The sequence below is a fragment of the Eleutherodactylus coqui genome, chromosome 2 (assembly GCF_035609145.1).
Source record: "Eleutherodactylus coqui strain aEleCoq1 chromosome 2, aEleCoq1.hap1, whole genome shotgun sequence".
In the NCBI taxonomy this organism is placed as follows: Eukaryota; Metazoa; Chordata; class Amphibia; order Anura; family Eleutherodactylidae; genus Eleutherodactylus; species Eleutherodactylus coqui.
Window position 1 is genome coordinate 230,517,168 of NC_089838.1, and position 19,496 is coordinate 230,536,663.

At 43.1% G+C, this 19,496-nt stretch overlaps 1 protein-coding gene across 1 annotated transcript in view; it reads left to right on the plus strand.

Moving 5' to 3' along the window:
- Positions 1–15,935, plus strand: part of LYSMD2 (LysM domain containing 2) — a 28,766-nt gene extending 12,831 nt beyond the window's left edge. Inside the window, exons 2-3 of the mRNA XM_066592598.1 lie at positions 3,828–4,171; positions 13,425–15,935. Of these exons, the coding sequence (XP_066448695.1) occupies positions 3,828–4,171; positions 13,425–13,470 (390 nt within the window). The 3' untranslated portion in view covers positions 13,471–15,935. The remainder of the gene's footprint in view (positions 1–3,827; positions 4,172–13,424) is intronic.
- Positions 15,936–19,496: the final 3,561 nt, after the last annotated feature.

Here is a 19,496-nt window from a genome sequence, read left to right on the forward strand (position 1 = left end):
GTTTTACCAGTCTGTGTGATAACGGCAGAGAGCCAGCTACTGCTGCGTATGGCAGTGATAGTACACTGCGCATGACGGCATATCTCTCATATATGGTCATGTGACTGTCTTTTTTTTTTTTCTTCCTTAATTCCTTGCTCTGTCTCATAGCGGGTTTGCATATGCATTGTCGCCCATGTACAATGTATTTCGTATGGACAGCGTTGCATACATTAGAGAAGAATAGCGCTCATGCTGCCATCTTTTTCACACGCGTAACTATAGACAGTGTTTACACACTAATGTGAACGGATCAATGAAAATCCATGTACTACATTCATTGACGACATTCACCGTATTCCACGCGACCGCGCATGGAGTGCGTAATACGCAATTAAAAGCTGGTTGTGTGAATGAGCCCTTAGTAGAATGAACTACATAAGTAATGCAGGGATCAAACAACTGCATCTTCAAGTCCCCTTCAGGGACCCAAAATAGTGGCAAAAAGTACAATAAAGCTCAGGTTAAGAGTGAATGCAGGTGGTCGGGTCGGATTCCGAATGCGAGAATTCTCGCAGCGGGATATGACCTGTGCCCCTGCAGTGACCCGCGGCTCACCTCTTCCGGCATCTTCTCTCTGCTCTGCGATGTGCCCGCACAGCCGCGCAGAGCAGAACCAGCGTGTCAGCGGTGATGTTTCTATGTGAGCCTCAGCGAGGCTTGCACAGAAATAGGACACCCCACGATTGTTATTGCGCGGGTTTTCACGCGGTCAAATCGCGACTGGCGGCATAGGATTGCATAAACTAATTACTTGGCAGCGTGCAATGGTGGAAATTCTGCACAAAATCTCGCTGTGGAATTTCCGCCCGTGTGCATTCAGCCTTAAGAAAAATAATCCAGCAAGGCAAACAAATACAAATTTCCCCACAAAAATCCATTCCAAATGGATAAAATATTAAAAAAAAAAAAAGAAAAGTGCAACAGAATAGGTACTACCGCGTTCATAGCGACGCAACGATAATATTTCCTTATTTATCTCACATGGTGAACGTCGTAAAAATTATTTTAAAAAGTAACGCCAGAATTGCTATTTTTCTTTTGTTACCTCCCCCCCCCCCCCCCACCCACCCACAAAAAAACCTCATAAAAAGCAGTCTGATAAAAAGTACAACTGTTCCCACCTAAAAACAAGCCCTTGCAGAGCTCCAATACTGGAACATGTGAATGTGAATGAGTTATAGTGATGACGAAAAGCGCTTGATCCTTAAGGCACAAAACAGATTGGTCTGGGAGGGGCTAACAAATTAAACAGGAAAAAAACAGGGCGTTCGAAGTAAAAAAAAAAGCAGATTCCGCGCTCACCAGGTCCGGGATACGAACAGTAAAGTGCCAAGGATTGGTATACAGGTATACTGTACTTGATTGCAACGCGTTTCGGCTGACGCCTTTTTCAAGCAATGCAATGAAAATACTTGAAAAAGGTGTCAACCGAAACGCGTTGCAATAAAGCCCAGTATACCTATATACCAATCCTTGGTACTTCACTTTTCGTATCCCGGACCTTGTAAGCGCGGAATCTGCTTTTTTTTTTACTTTGAACTCCCTGCTAGTGAAGCCGTTCTATTGATATCTGGCAGTCTCTCCAACTACCTACTGGATTGTGGCACGGGATGATGTGTTTCACATGCTGACTTGGATCTACGTCGTGGGCGGGCCTCCTTGTCTAAGGTAGTTCCCACCCCGCACCAGGTGAGTGGTTTTCACCACTTTTTTCTACACATTATATGTGTTAAACAGTAATAAAGGTGATCAATGGCGCCCATTCAGTTTATGGTTTAGGCTTGTTTCATACGGGCTACAAAACCGTACGATATTGTAGTGATGCGACATTGCTACAAATCGCATGTATGTGAAGCCTGTGGTTTCCAATGGGCTTCACATTGCAGCGATGATTTTGTAGCCCGTGTGGATGCAGTCTGACATACATGTGGATTGTAGCCCATGTGAACGAGGCCTAAAGGTCTGCTTCTTTTCCTGCTGTGGCATGAAGAGGGCCGGTTCCTTGGTATGGGTGCGCCCGGCCCTCCTCATACACCAGCGGTGGGGACGGAACAACCAGCTGCATGTCAGGAGGATGCTGTGCAGTAAATGTATGAGGAAACGTCCGCTGAAAGGATTTCAGTGTTTCCTGTTTCTGTTCTGAAGATATACCGGCCACATAATTATACACGCTTCATGGTTAACCTGATGAAAATCTGCTCTTCTGTTCAACATCACTTTTTTTTTTGAGCCTTCACTTTGCCCAACGGGCGGACTTGGTTCTGCCGACCGTTCATGGGTGAAAGCATTTATTTAGTGTATGCAAGAAAGCGTGCTCAAAATCCATCCTGGGGGTGTGAGGCATCTGTGAGACGGGCCTGCTCCACATCCCATTATCTACTTCCCTCTTATTGCAGTTCTAGATGGAGACGCAAGAAGCGGTCATATATGATTAACCCCTTTAGTGCTACTTTATAGCCAACTCATTTTTCAGATTTTTCTTCATCCCATTCCTAGAGCCATAACTTTTTAATTTTCCATCAACATAGCCTTATAATAGGTTGTTTTGTTTTTTTTTGTTTTTTTTGCAGAACAAGTTTTAGGCTGCCTGTCAACAGGCGTAGCAATATCCCACGGCAGATTGCCACCACCAGGGAGCAGGAGACAGCTGACGGTTCTCCTCTCCGCACTGAGCCTAACAGATAGGCCTCTGACAGATAGGCTCACCGCGGAGAATCATGGCAAATCGCAGCAGGCTGATTCTCCACTCGTAGACGTCGCGGCTGCGTTTTCCATAGCAACACTATGGAAAGCTTCAGACAGCATGATTCACCGGCTTATCGCCGGCGGAATCACGCCCGTGGACATGCAGCCTTATTCTTGCTTTTGCTTTTTTCATTTTAGCAAGTAGAATAGGCAATAGTTCCATGCGAGTTCTGTCCGATTTACAATTTGGTTGTAACTCGCATGCAAAAAGAACCCATTTATTTGAATGGGATGATGCAAACGATTTATTAATTATTAATTGCGGGGAACGCAATGCACGCTCTCCATAGCACTGCTATGGAAAGCGCAGCCCCCCTGTCCAGGAGCGGAGAATCATAGCGATTCTCCGCTTGCAGCCGGCAATTCGCAAAATGCTGCGATTTGCCGCGATTCCCCGTGGTCAGCCTATCTGTCAGAAAGGCTTACCACGAAGATCCGTCTGCAGGCTCCTGCTCCCGGGATACCGCAATGCCTGTGGACAGGCAGCCTTAGCCAGATCTGTGCCTCCACACAATCCTGTCTCTGAGCTCTACAGGCAGTTCTTTCCTTCTTATGTCTTGGTCTTGGCTCCGATATGCATTGTGAGCTGTGAGACCTAATATAGACTGGAGAGTTTTTTTTTAAATGTCTAATAAACTGAATTTTCCACTGGTGGACTCCAGAAGAGAAATGGGAAGCCCCCAGAGCTAAATATCAGTGTCTTACTAAAGGATCTGAATATTTCTAAGGTGTTTTTTTTTTCTTTTAATGGAAAATTAAGATTTCTAGCATTCTGTTGTCACTTTGTCATTCTGAGGTATTGAGTGCAGAATGGTGGAGGAGGGATTTTTTTTTCTTTAATTTGCAACCTAACAAAATGTAAAATAAGTGAAAGGGTCAAAAAGACTTTCCAAATGTAGTGTATATCCAAATGCTGCCTGAGTAGTAAATGGCGACCTTTTCTTCTAGTCTTCATGCTGATAGCCAGAGCTTGACAGTGGGGTATGTTCATTGTAGCTATTAAATACATGGTAACATTTGTTTTCTCCATTATTTTTCAGATGGAACAGATTAAAAGGGCCAACAAACTCTTTTCTACTGATTGTATCTTCTTGAGGAAGTCCCTAAATATCCCAGTTATAGCAGAGAAGCCATCTCTTTTTAATGGACTTAGCTTATTAGACTCACCAGAAAACGAATGTCAAGAAGATAGTAATGCAGCGGTTGAAGAAGTGGTGTCCCCTCCAGCAACCCGTACTTCGCCGCCCAGCTCTCCCGAAACGGGCCGACCAGAAGTTACACAAGATGAAGAGCTATCTGCCAAAGACTTCCTCCATAGATTGGACTTGCAGATAAAGAGATCCACACAGGCAGCCAAAAGGCTGAAAGAAGAAGAATACCTCAGGTAATTACAATGATGGCCGTGGGAGATGAAATGCAAGAATACAGACAACATAGATGGGCTGTTTGTTAGGCCAGTTTCAGCTGAGCATACTGGCAGACGTAATGTGTTAGATAACGTTACAACTGTATGTCATCAGTATCTCGGCGGTATTTGATCTTTATTTGCCTCCCTATTTACAGTCATTGGTCGGATTTATTTGTTTTTTTGCAATAAAAAGGAGGAAACTGAATGGAGCGCTGGTCATGCAAGCGTGCTGTCGCTCCATTCATTTTCAATAGGCTACAGAGATACCCCAGCAACACCCACTTGGGTACTTTAGTCAGCCCCAGTGACATAAAGGGAGCACCAACCACAAAAGCTCGGCCAGCACTCCCTTCATACTGACCTCCCTGTGGTGGGTTGTTAAGTGGGGCGGGGGGGGGGAGTGACCCCTGCAGTAACAGACGGGGAGACACGGGACCCCCTTCACAACACTGATGGGGATCTTGATAGTGAGACCCCCCACTGATCAGCAAGTTATCCCCTATCCTGTTGATGGGGGACAACTTGTGATCTTGGTACAACCCAAATGTGGCCCACTGCGCCCTATCACACACAGACACTGTTGAATACTATGCTGGAGGGCAATACATGGGATGGATTTTTAGCTTGGCGCACGTCTGGATTCTCGGTGCCTACGGTGTAAACATTGCACATAATTGGCACAGGCTGGTGATATGTAATCAAGGTGCTGCGTCCTCAGCTCCCAAATGTACAATAGATAATAAATCTCTCCACCCAGGGGCAGAATACCAGCGTCTAGGGCTGTGTTCACAAAGGTAACTTATGGAGCCTGCAGTGAGATCTGGCCAGATGAAGTAGTGGAGGTCATAATAGAAGCCGGATGGAACCCGTTCTAATGAATGGAGTCCACCTGGTGTCATTCAGTTTCATCATGGGACGGATGGGGCTTTCCGTTTTTCTATTTTATGATGGAACAAAAGAAGTGAAAGTATAATGTCCTGTGACCCAACCTAACTGCTATGATCCTGCACAGCCCCCAAGAGACAAGAACTCTCCTGAGAGCTGCTAGTAAATGAGGAAATGGGAACCCGCCCCCAATAAGAGTCTGAGATAAGAAGTCTCTGTGTATGTGTAGTAAGTATGTGCATTTACTTCCCTAGTGGTCATTGTGCCCCTATAAACAATGCCGCCCTAGTGTTCCCCTACGCATATATTTATTTTCAGCCCCCCTTTAGCACTATTCAGCAAATCCAGCAACCTGATTGGTTCTGATTCACAAGTCCAGCAACCCGATTGGTTCTGATTCACAAGTCCAGCAACCCGATTGGTTCTGATTCACAAGTCCAGCAACCCGATTGGTTCTGATTCACAAGTCCAGCAACCCGATTGGTTCTGATTCACAAGTCCAGCAACCCGATTGGTTCTGATTCACAAGTCCAGCAACCCGATTGGTTCTGATTCACAAGTCCAGCAACCCGATTGGTTCTGATTCACAAGTCCAGCAACCCGATTGGTTCTGATTCACAAGTCCAGCAACCCGATTGGTTCTGATTCACAAGTCCAGCAACCCGATTGGTTCTGATTCACAAGTCCAGCAACCCGATTGGTTCTGATTCACAAGTCCAGCAACCCGATTGGTTCTGATTCACAAGTCCAGCAACCCGATTGGTTCTGATTCACAAGTCCAGCAACCCGATTGGTTGTTTGGGTTGTCTGTTTCAGAATTCCAGCAACCTGATTGGTGAATAGTGCTGAAGTGGGACTAAAATAAATATATGCCTCCCCTACAGGCCTTACCAGGAGAGTGTCCCCCATAATCACTAGAGGAGCTCCCCAACAAGATGCCCTGTATGAGGAATACCAGCAGAGTGCCCCCTTGCCCGAAACAATGCCCGTGGAGTGTTCACTCATAGATAACTCCAGCAGGGTGCCTCCCCACTATCCACGTCGGAAGGGAAAGAACTGCATAATATTTGGCCTCGGGGCAGAGCGTAGTATAGGGCCGCACGAGCTGTAGATACGCTTCTGCATAGATTACTATACTATTCAACTGAATTCCTGCATAATTTACTCCTCTATGGCTAAAAATGCTGAGAGAAATCTTCTTGCTGTGCTGGGAGATATTTAGTGCGACTTCTCCTGGTTCTGTATTGTAATGTAATTGGCGAGGCGGTTATCGCCTTGGGTAATGTCTGATGTCTTCATACATTACATGTCCGGCCATACTTCATAATCCCATCATATTTCTGCATAATGCAGATTACTAGAGCATAAGTGATGGGTTTAGGAATTCATGTCCCACGTCTGCATTTTGTTCTCCCTCCAGCAGAAGATGGATGTCTTATATTTGTCTAATAAATGCAAAAATTGGGTCTTCGCACGGGATTTAACTAATCATTTTTATTAGAGTGAAATTCTGAGTTTGGTTAGGAATGGAGATGGTCGCACCCTGTGGAGGACGACGATTACTTTCCACATATGCCGTCACTGGTCACGCTCGTGGTCTCTGAGGCTCGGTGACCTATCATATCCATGTCAGATCTGTAGAGCATAAAGTCAGTCCCACCAACAGCACTAAATAATCCCTTACCAGGGTCAGGCAATCAAAAAATGCAAAAGCCAGTTAAGAGCCAAAAAAACAGAAAGGCTCCAGATAAATGTCCATATGAATGATGAACTGGCAGCATAAACTGGCAAGCTTGAGGAAGGCACAACAGTGCCGAAACGTTGCATTCATTTGTAATGGGGTAATAAAACGATTTTATACCTTCATACATCCGTTTATGCTGCCAGTTCATCATTCATATATCCATGTCAGATCTGTCGTATAGTCTGAGGTTCGGTGGAATATAAAGAGCTTTGCTATATATATATGTGTATGTGTATGTGTGTGTGTATATATGTGTGTATATATATATATATATATATATATATATTTTTTTTTTTATGAAAACACACTAATAATTTGTTCTCCTTTTTCTAATCTACTCAGAGATCGGCTTGATCAGTACAAAAGTTGATCCCTTTAACTCAGACGCTTATGGGATAACTAGAGGCCATATAAGACTATACACTGAATGGCCACTTTATTAGAGACACCCATCTAGTAGTGTGTTGGACCTCCTTTGGCCTTCAGAAGTGCAGCAGCTCATTGTCCCATAGATTCCACTAGGTGATGAAATGGTTCTGCAGAAATATAGGCCCATACGGGCAGAAAGCTTCTTGCAGTTGCCACAAATGAGGTGAAGGTGCTGACATGCGCTGAACAGCTGTAAGGAAGGGTCATCTATTCATGCTGCTTGTGCCAAATTCTCATCCTCCAACCAGCACTGTGCAACAGAAATCTGCTTGTAGCCCAGTCTTGGTTAGTGATGACAGATTGTACTTTCACGTTAGTTGCAGTAGTAGCTTTTGTATTCAGATGGAATTCTCTCAACTGTGCACCGCCTGTTCATTAGGATGATTCTTGACATCCTTCTCTGGCCCCTTTTAACAGCTAGTTGTTTACATCCACATTCTCTTTTTGCTGAGATACTTTTGACAGTGTTGTATGGGAAAACCCCACAAGGGCAGTTTGTGATATACCGGCTATGGCTAGTGTAGCACTGATGATCATTGTGCATTTAAAGCCCTTCGGCCCTCATGATTTTCCCACTTTAATGTGGATTCACACTGAAATCTATGTGGGAAAACTTGCTTTGTTTTATGCTGCAGTCCGGGGTCATGAATCTAATTGCCAAACAGGCAAGCTCCAATCGTGATAGAATTAAGGCCCATTTACACGTAAAGATCAAAAGATTGAAAGCTTTACCAATCTTTTTGCATAAAGTGTTAATGGACACCAATGACCATTAACACTTTATCATCTTCATTTGCATGTAAATGGGCCCGCAAGAGCTTTTTGCAGAGCCCAGCATGAGACTAATTACACGTCCTGCTGTGCAAAAAGTTGCATTGTTCTCATCAGGGCTGCTGTCAGAATACAATGTAAACTCCCACCTCCTGCAGAGAACACATCATGTGGTCTGTTGAGAGATATGTTATCTCTCTGTGGCTGAACAATGGATTTTACATTCACCTTAAAATCATTGTTCAGACGAAAAGTGCACGATGGCCACGTTTACCTTTAACGATTATCACTCCTTTTCGGTTGTTTGAACGAATTTTAGGTGATAATTGTTACATGTAAATGGGCCTTTAGTGTCTTTAATAAAGTGGCCATTGTATGTGAATTGAATCAGATGAGATAAGAGGAACTGATGTCTAGATGAGGCTAATTGACACTACTTTGGTAAGAAGAGGAAGAGGAGTACAATATGATGAAGCAGGAGGTCAGCGCAGCTGTGGTGCTTCCCATATGATGGCTCAGTAGTACTACTTGCGGAGCGCTTTCTGGCTCCCTGCCTGCAGCCCTATGCTCGCTTTTTTTTTTTTGTCTTCTGCATCTCCTACATATCACTATGTATATACGGTATCCCAAAAATGTGTACATCTATGCACTTTTTAGAAAATCTGAACTGAATTATGGCAACAATATGTAGTAGTATGTTTTCTCTAAAGATGTCAGACATCATTTGATGTCTATATAAATCTAGTAATGCTTTTATGCAGATATATTCATGTTGAAATGTGTATACATTTTTTGGGACACAATGTAGATACTGTAGGCTAAGTATCAATAGGGGATCTATCATTGAGGCTGGACTGATAACTTAAGGCCCATTTAAACCCAATGATTCTCACTCAAAAATCACTCAAAGCCATCTTTTAAACGAGAATCGTTGGGTCTAACTGCATGGACATCGTGCAGTTTTCGTTAACGAGTCATTCATCGTTGTCTTTCAGCAAGCTGAAAGAACGATGAGCCTTATCAGTGCTGCTCTCTGAGTTCTCAGCATGATACCGCTGATATTATTGTTTTAGCTGGTATCCTGCTCGGAGAACACAGCCAACTGTGTTCTGCATACCCCGCTCGGAGCACTCGGCTGCATACCAGCTGTGCGCTCCGTGAACACAGCAGGAGTATGCAGAAGACAGCGCTCCAGCTGTGTTCTGCATACCTAGCTCAGAGCGCTCAGCTGTATACCAGGTGAGTTCTCCGTGAACACAGCAGGAGTATGCAGAAGACAGCACTCCAGCTGTGTTCTGCATACCCCGCTCGGAGCGCTCAGCTGTATTATCAGGTGAGTTCTCCGTGAACACAGCAGGAGTATGCAGAAGACAGCACTCCAGCTGTGTTCAGCATACCCCACTCGGAGCACTCAGCTGTATAGCAGCTGAGCACTCCAAGAAGACAACAGCTGTATGCAGAAGATAGCGGTCCCGCTTGTCTTCTGCATTCAGCGTGAGCCTTCATTTACACACTTATGCAAAGTGAACGCTCAAAACTATCACTCAAACTGTCGTTTGAGTGAATTTTGAGCGGTCATCTTGCCATGTATACGCACACAACGATTATCGCTCAAAAATGTCTTGAGTGAGAATCATTGTGTCTAGAAAGGCCCTTAGTTTCTCTCTGCTCTCTCCTGTCCTGCACCTTCTTATCAGCTAATTTATGACCACAACAAAGTTTAAAATTTGTTGTGTTCTCAAACTAATTGATAAAGTGCAGGTGAGGCGAGAGCAGAGGGAAACCCTTTTTACATGAAGCAATAAATTGTTGTAAGGAGTGAATGATGAGTCATTGGCTTTAAAATGCTGTCAGTTTACACACAGAGATATTTGTTTATGATACTTGAATCTTTCCGGTGGACACTGCCATTGAGCGGGTATGACCGAATGCTTTTTACATGTAATGACTGAACGATGATTTTTCTGTTGGCATAAAATGAATGATCATTTGTCAGTCAATTGTTGGCCGCCTTTACAAATTGTGGCCAAAAGTTTGAGACTGTCACTAATATTGGTTTTCACAAAGTTTGCGGCTTCTGTGTTTAGATTTTATAGTCAGATATTTCTATGGTTACTGAAATACAATTATAAGCCATAAGATTAACCCATTCTTGCCTAATCAGTGCTTGGACTTTATCATAACTTCTGTATTTTTGTTTGTCCATTCACTTTTTGAGGATTGACCACAGGTTCTCAATGTGATTGAGATCTGGGGAGTTTCCTGCCCATGGACCAAAATTTCAATGTTTTGTTCACCAAGCCACTTAGTTATCACTTTTGCCTTGTGACATGGTGCTCCATCATACTGAAAAAAGTATTGTTCATCACCAAACGGCTCCTTTTTTCCATACCCAAATATGACAGAATGTTTTTGGGGATTTTTTTATTTTGCTCCACTTAGAAATTTTTGCAGTACATTATATGGTTCATCATTAGATAGCCATTGAAAAATGCAACTCGCACCGAAAAAAAAATAAAAACCCTCAGACAACTACATAGAGAGATAAACAAGGAGTTTGGATTTTTTTGAAAGTGGGAAAGAAAACCCAAAAATGAAGAAGGGGAAGGGGGGGGGGGGGACAACCAAAAAGGGCCATGTCTTTAGGGTTTTCCAAGTAATATACTCCTTGTGGTGCCACGGCATCTGGCAGATAAAGCTACCTGGTCCGAAGGCTTGGTGACGTTCTGTAAGCATGTCACGTGGGCATCTATTGTAGAAGCCCCGAGGCAGGTTTACTGGACATCCCTGCATCCCCTCCGTCACCACTGCAGCCGATAAACAGAGACCGGAGCTGCGGCAGGGAACCATCGCACACTAGGAGCGAATATGTACGTTTTCATTGCATTACATAATCTGTCCCTTACTGCCACCAATGCTTTGGGGTTCTCAGAAAACCCCTTTTTAAGCTTCCAGGTCATGAACAGGCAGGTAGTCTGTTTAATAAAATAACGGGAAGAAAAGTATGAAGAATGTCCTGTTTTACACCAGCGTTGAACTGAAGTTTGTTTGAGTAAGATGAGCCAGGTTTTGAATATCTGAATGCCACTTAATAAGTTTGGCGCATGTTTTCTGGTCCATTTAACAAGAAATTGATATTTGCAGGTGCCATGAGCAGGCATAGATTTCTGCTATATTTGCCACCAGTTTCATTGGTGTAAATTACAGGAAGTGTCAGTCTGTGTGAAGCCGTGTCTTTTTCCCACTAAAGCACACTAGCAAAGTAGAGGGAATGACAAAACGGGAAGAAAACGAAAATCTGGCATGCACCAAAGTTTAAGACTTGATTTTTGGGCCAGAAAAGCCGCGTAATCGACTTGATAAAGTCGCCCAATGCGTTTAGCCTTCTATTACACAGTAAGGTGTAGTCCTTCCATACATCAGCTTTCCCACTGTGCCGTGATGCTACCCTATGGAGTTGTGCCGTGCTTGGATTGCATTGGTCAGGCAGTTATCAGATCTGGACAAGAAGCCTTTATAAACTGAAGGGCCGCATTCTGGATGTAACACTTCTGATGGCCATAATGGGAAATGTCTTGTATGTAGATAACCATGTTCCACAGAAGTACAGGATTTACTATTAATCTTCATAGGTGGCCATTGGAATTATCAGATTTGTCTTTCTAATTCTTGACGGTTTTCGGTACACCCTGTCCTGTCATTGACTGCGGTATCCAGTGAGCAATCCTTAAGTGTCCCTTAGAAATCCATACATTATATAGTATCTCTGTAGCATTTGTTCAGCTGAGCTCACGTTTAATTATCAATCCTATTTGTCCAGGCTTTCCTGTAACAGACTAGCGAGGAGCAAATGAAAGAGAGTGCATAGAGCTACCGAAAAATCAGCAGCGTATGAGCCGTGTGTAAATGTCACAGATCCATAGCTTTTACACTATGTGCCGCTCAGGGTATTGAACATTTTTTGCCAAGTGTATAATAAACTTCAATCTTCAGCTGCTTTTTGGAAGAGTTTTCTGAAATATTGCAGACAGGGGAAGGTATGTGAACGGGGCGCAACAAAGTTTGGCCTATGAGTGACTAAAAAGTTCAGAGCCATCTTGACACACACTAACAATTATTAACTTTCTTGGACTCAATAAATTGACTCATTGGTAAATGTAATACTCTGCCAAGACCTCTTTATGGGACTTGTGCCACCCAGAGTGGGTACCATACAGCAATGCCCTTTTTCTGCAGATTTCTGCATGACCCATTGTGCTTTCCCCTTGGCAGTCATGAAGCTACAGTATATAGAGATGTCTGTCTAATATATGCTGTGACCATGCAAACACGCAAGACCTGGTAAAGCAGCTAACCGAGAGCAATTCAATAGGAATCGTGCTGCTTTGCTTACAGCATAAAGATAAGTGCACATAGCAGGTTAGGTAAACATCAGTAGAGGCAGAGATTGTGTACACACTGACTGCAGAGCTGAGAGCTGTGTGAGTGCTATGAGTGCAGGAAGACAGTCTTTCCTCCACAGCTAATATACATCCTGGCATTCCAGTTGCTAGGGAAGCTAAATGCCTGACAACAAGCAGTGGATTGCAGAGATGCTACATTTCACACTTGACTTACAGCAGTAAAACAAAAACTTATTTTAATGAAAATTTGTTACAAGATCGATGAGACACACACAGGCTGTTAAATGAGCAGAAGTTGTCTAAAGTTAGTTACTAGAGATGAGCGAGCGTACTTGGAAAAGCACTACTCGCTCGAGTAATGTGCTTTATCCGAGTATCGCTGTGCTCGGGTCTGAAGATTCGGGTGCCGCTGCGGCTGACAGGTGAGTCGCAGCGGGGAGCAGGGGAGAGCGGGCGGGAGAGAGGGAGAGAAAGATCTTACCTCCGTTCCTCCCCGCTCTCCCCTGCAGCTCCCCGCTCCGTGCCGGCACCCGAATCTTCAGGGACGAGCACAGCGATACTCGGTTAAAGCCAATTACTCGAGCGAGTAGTGCTTTTCCGAGTACGCTCGCTCATCTCTATTAGTTACACTTTAGCATCCTGGACTGCAGACTAATACATTGTACCAAACGATAAGAGACCTTTGTGCAGCTGAGGCTAATGTACAGTAGATCGCTCATGGATCATTGCCTGTACTACATGCTGCTGTATTCTTGTCTCCGCTCAGACATGGACTGCAGTGTGCCAGGCTACAGTTTATGGGACTTGGAGACTTCTCCTTCTCTGAGATTTAACACTTTGCATTCCTTTTCCGGGATCTGTTAACATATTATTTTTGGGAGAGAAAACGTGAAAACCAGCAGCAATGAATTGTAGTCCTCCCATTTAAAATCTACTGCACACACATGCTGTAATGTATACTTACAATGATGTCCATATGTCACTTCTCTGTTTCTAGGCATGAAGAGGACGACTCCTATGCAACTTCCTCCTACCAGCATTGAGCGATAAGTATCATTCCTGTGTGACTTACCTACAGTGGAAGCTACCAACAGAATATCTAAGAGACTTTCCGAGAAAACGAAATCCATAGCAGATATTTTATTACTATATTGCACTGAAATGAAGTTCTTTCTTTTATTCACAACTCTTCAGTGTCCTTATTATCGCATTCACATCAAGTCACAGCCTTTCCGATATCTATAGACACGATGTTATCTTTCATTGCAGACATATCTTGTAGCAGGTTATTTGCAATATAAATTATTTTATGTTTTCATGGTCACTATACAAAGGGATGGCTCCCACGTCTGAAGACTGTTCCTCAGCCGCAGTGTTTAATTTGCAATATGGTGTGAATGTTATGTTGTTTTTTTTTGTTTGTTTGTTTTTTTACTTTTTGCCTTTACTGTAAAACATAAGTTGCAAATTAATGACTGAATTGAGTTGTCTTATAAGTTCTTTTTAAGGTCGGATTCACACGGCCGAGAAAATCGTGCGAGATTTGTGCATTGCGAGACATACAAATCTTGCACAAATATGAACCCCATTCATTTGAATGGGTTCATACACATGAGCGATGTTTTCCTGCATCGCACAGCGATGCAATACGGGAAACAAATCACGGCATGTTCTATCCTCCTGCGATATCGACCGTTGTTTTCAATGGAGCGGGCAGCAGCAGTGCTGGCCCCATTGAAAGCAATAGGGGAACTCTGCGATCCTCTGCCGCGGCTAAGGTAGTCCCATCAGCCGCGGCTATGTGCTTGCACATGGTAGAAAGGGCGATATCACCGTGATTCACGGCCCGATCTCTTCCATGAGACTAGCCTAAAGGGACCATATGAGCTTGAACATGAGCTGCAGCATCATGTTATAGAACAGGGGGAGCTGAGCAGATTGATATATATAGTTCTATGGGGAAAGATCCAGTAGAACTTGTATCTTCTTCATGTAAACTTCTGCACATTCTCTAAATCGCCTTGCATCCACGGGTGAAACTAAGGTTGCCGAGCATGCTATATCACTCGCCTGATTGTAGGTAGCCTTAACCTTGTCAGGTGCAATAGTATGCAAAGCAAAACCAACTTTAGGGTGCGTTCACACATAGCGGATTTTCTGCTGTTGGAAATCTTCACTAAAATCCACATCAGATTTCTCACCATTGGTGTGGATTTAGATGCGGACTCTGATTCACTGTGGACTCTACCCCTTTATTTGAAAAGGTGAAATCTGCTGCAGATCCGTGTCAAAATCTGCATCACATGGTGCAGATTGTCTATTATGGAAATGGAACATCCTCACCAAATCCGCTACGGGTGAACATACTCTTAGATCTGCTGCATGTTCTCTTATAGACAGCAAAGGAATAAAGTTGTGTTGTCGGAGCTCAGGCACGTCATTGTAGGGCCCGTGCCTTCCTGACAAGTGGAGCAGGGTGTCCGGTGTAAAGCCATCCTAAACTGTAAATGCATAAAATACAAGTTATACAGAATCTCTTCCCAAATGACTATATACAATCTGCCCGGCATCTCCTGCTCTATAACACGCTGCCTGCAGGTTGGACAGGATGCTCGAGCTGGCTGGTTCCCTTTAAAAATAATGGACAGCAAATGGGAAATCCAGATCTAACGGTTAAATAAATCTTTCCTTTCCCTGGCTGTTCATACGTGTGACAACCTAATATGGCTGCAATTACAGATCCCTCACCAAGCTGTCTGACTCTTAATCTGCCTAACCCCCCTCCCCCCTCCATATGGCGTTACATTAGGCAAATTTGCCATTCAAAAGTGGGAAAGCTTGGTGATAAATCATATGGTATTAGCAATGGTAGCCACTTCCAGTTGGAAACCAGCAAGGGAAGTAACAGCTGAAGAGAGTTGGAGAGAACCTAATGAGATGATGGGGAATGACTTAACCCTTTCCAATCCACTGTCTGACGTCTAAAGACATTCTGATTTGAAGGCTGTACAAAATATTACTGGCTGCTGTGTTGTTGGGGGCCTCTCCAGCATGTCCTATACCACAGTACTGTCTCTAGCCAGCAGATGGCGCTATTGTATAATGGCAGAACGAAAAAGCCCCCTAGGAGAACCCTGAATCCAAAATTGGATTGCAAAGGGTTAAGGTTTGTATTTATTGGGGTTGTATGGGAAGTTTTGAGCTATTATTACGCTCTAGGTTTTGTCTGTGTGGGGAAAAAAAGAATGTGAAAATTCATACATTTTTGAAAAACGCCCATGAGTTTTGTGTTTTACATCATTGAGAACAGTGATTAAAAATGCAAAATACTGGTGTGTTTTGTCCGAATGCAGTTTAACCACAGACAAGCGCTGCCGTGTAACAGCAGCCTGACTACAGTTTGTTCATGTCAGTACTTGCAGTTTTGTTTTATCACGTTTTAATTTGTTGAGAGGATGCAGTTAGTTTTGTGTGTGTGCGCTTTATTGATTAAAAATCTTAAAATGCACTACGAGTAACTTTATTTCAGTGCTTATTTTTTCATATTGTATAAAGTTAGTTAGGCCTCCAACACATTTGCATTTTTGGGGGATTTTTTTCGTCCAAGTGTAGTCTGTTTAAAAAAACACAAAAAACTGACTACACACAGAAAGCATACAGACCCATATTATTCTATGCTGCAACACATACTGACAATCTCTTTTTACGCAGACACGGACTGCATGAGAAAAACCCATTGCATATGCGCTGTACTGATCCGTTTTACGGATGGAACTCACACATTCAAATTTGTGGGGATAGAAAAAAATGATGGACCGCATGGTACACAGATGCTTTTTGTGTACTGTTTTTTTTTTTTGGGGGGGGGGGGGGTGGGGGGGCTTGACATGGCATACAGAGAAAAAACACTGACACAGAAGAAATACAGAGGCTGCACAGAGCTGCTCACATATTTAAAAGTAAGTTGTTTTTTTCTGTGGACACCACAGGGTGTAAAGCATTTGACAAAGTATATCATACTATCCTTATTGAAAACATGACCAAATATGGGATTGACAAGGCAATTGGGTTTGGTATAATAGTAATAGATCACAAACTGAACATGGGTCAACAGTGTGATGCAGCAGCAAAAAGGGCAAATACTATTCTGGGATGTTAAGAGAAGCATAGAGTCTAGATCATGGAAGGTAATTATCCCCCTCTACCCTTCCTTAGGGACCATTTAGACACAACGATTATCGCTCAAAATTTGCTCAAAAGCCGTCTTTTAAGCGATAATCGTTGTGTCTGAATGTGCCCATCTTTTACTCTTCGGCCGAACGACGGTCTTCAATTCTGCTTGAAAACCGTCCTTCAGCAGAACAGCTGATAAGCAGGACCATACACTGTGTTCTGCTGTGGAGAGCTGATTACAGCTGATAACATTGTTACACCTATTCTCAGCCCCACCCAGAACAGCTGATGAGCAGGACTGCACATGGTGTCTGTTGTCCATGGTGCTGAATTCTCTATGGGGAGCCAATGGCTGAACAGTGGAGCTAATTACAGAGCTGAAACATCCTGCTTGAGTTCTTTAACAGCTCCCAGAAGTTCATTTGCATGCAAATAAAGCTGATTAAGTGCTAATAGCAATTACTGCCTCTTAGTACTGCATGCAAAACAATTACTGATCTTTTAGTCTTTTGAAAGATATCTGTGCGTGTAAATGGGCCTTCAGTCAGACCTTATCTGGAATACTGTGTCCAGTTCGGGGCACTCCAATTTAAAAAAGACATAGACAAACTGGAGCAAGTTCAGAGAAGACTTAAGGCCCTTTTAGACACAACGATTTTCGCTTAAAAATCGCTCAAAGCCGTCTTTTGAGCGATAATCGTTGTGTCTAACTGCACTGACACTGTGCAGTTTTTGTTAAGCCATCGCTGACCTTTCAGCATGCTGAAAGATCAGTTATCAGGGATTCACAGTGGGATACAGCTGATACTATTGTTTCAGCTGTATCCCGCTCCCTGATGACAGGCGGGGTATGAAGAACACAGCGGTCCTGCTGGATGCAGAAGACAAGCAGGAAAAAATGTATTACATTGTCGGTAGACTTTTTTACTGCGCTTCTAACCCCATAAAGAGGTTTGGGGTTCCCCCCCTCCCCCTATCAAATTTTATATGAACTGGAGAGAAGAAACACATTGTGTGCCATGTTTCAGGATACAGACGCACTCAACGGTAATTGGATGCCAACTGCCATTTGTGTCCTACTCTAATCATTTCTTTTCTTCCTTAATGGGTTACTTGATGTGTTGTGTAGATGGGCCATCACTTGTCATGGTATAAATAAACCTGCAACATTTGATGAATTTTGCTTTATGACACTGGAATGAAATGTGACATTACCATTCACATCTTGTTCACAGCTATGTGGAGAATTGAGTTTGTCTTCAAGTGACACAGAGAATATATTCCGGGTATGAGGATCAGATAGAACGTACTTTTAGGTTCTCCTATGCGTTGAAATGATTATCATGGCTTGCTGGAGATCGCTGAGCGGAAAGCTGAAAGAGCGTGGCACTTAGATGAGCACCGGAGAGCCCTCTGTTTTATGCATTTGTCGGCGCCCTAGGAATCTGATCCCTGCTGCTAAAATATATTTTCACTATCGCAATATCCTCCACCACCTGACTTTTCTTATACGTTTCTAAGCTGCCTTTTCCGTTTTGGAAAAAGATGAAAATCAAGTCAAAGCTGTGGCTAGAATGCTTCAGTATCTGCTAGTCCCAGGGTTCTAAGAGATTCAGCATTGCAAGCAATGTTTGGCTAGTGTCACAGAAAAGCAGCCACGCTTGAAGAGCAATTCCAGTCTCTCATAATGACTGTTTTTCTAAGCTTTTCCTTGGTGAATTGCACGAAAAACACAATTGGTCTTCGTCCAAAGCAACAGTTGCAAATACTTCTCCTTGACTGGGTTGTTATCTTGAATTTTTCGACAGCCAACAATTTCCTGGCTATTCACCAAGCATGGTTACCATTGCTAACTGGCTTATTAGATGGATGCTAAGCAGCAGCACTTGTCTTCAGTTTTTGGTAGTCACCTTTCTTGCATGCTAAGCATGTCTCACAGTAACTAGATACGCCCAGGACTTAAGGCCCATTTAGACACAACGGTGATCGCTCAAAGTTCGCTCAAACATCAGTTTGAGTGACAGTTTTGAGTGATCATTTTGCATAAACTCTTACATAGCTAAGTAAAAGTTTATTAGCGTGCAAATGAAGCCTTTCGCTGAATGCAGATAACAGCTGGAGGTCTGTTATCTGCATTCAGTTGCTTTGTTCTCGAGCGGCACTGCTGTTGAAAAAATGCGATCACACTGACAACTCGGCGTGCGGTCCCGATAAGACACATCGCTGACTTCAAGCTGGCTTCAAGTTAGCGCTGAACGAATAGTGCACGATGAGCACAGGTTTAGATGCAGCGATTATCTCCCAAAAGATGGATTTTGAGCGATAATTGTTGTATAAATGGGCCTTTACAGTAGTGCTGAATAGTGTAACAATCAGATATTGCACAGAGATAAGTAGGAAGTACATATCAAAGCAGTAAAACACAACAGCAGAGATTTGGCATCAGATGACAGGAGCATAGGCTGACAGTAACTGGATGAAGATGATGATAAAATTGGCAGTGAAGACTAAATAATCGCCAGAGAAAATGCTATCTGTAACTACATATAAGCAATAGATCCTTAGTAATAATATAGGAAGCCTTTTTCTTACGACTGCTTCATATTGTTTAGACTAGTGCCAGGGTAGGCTCTCCTTTGTTCAGTGTTATATTGCTTCTATTTTTGTTTCCTTCTATCTGTTTTTATATTATATTGAGTTCTGAGTTGTCCAATTTTCATATGTATTAGCTTTTTTGGTTTAAAGGATTAACATTTTTTTCAATGTTTAAGAAATACAGATGATAAATGGAACAAAAACGCACAAGTGAACTATGCAAACACGCAACATCCACTTTAAAATATCAACCATAGACAGCTATTGACTAAACTTAGTACCCTTATGGACCCTCTGGAAT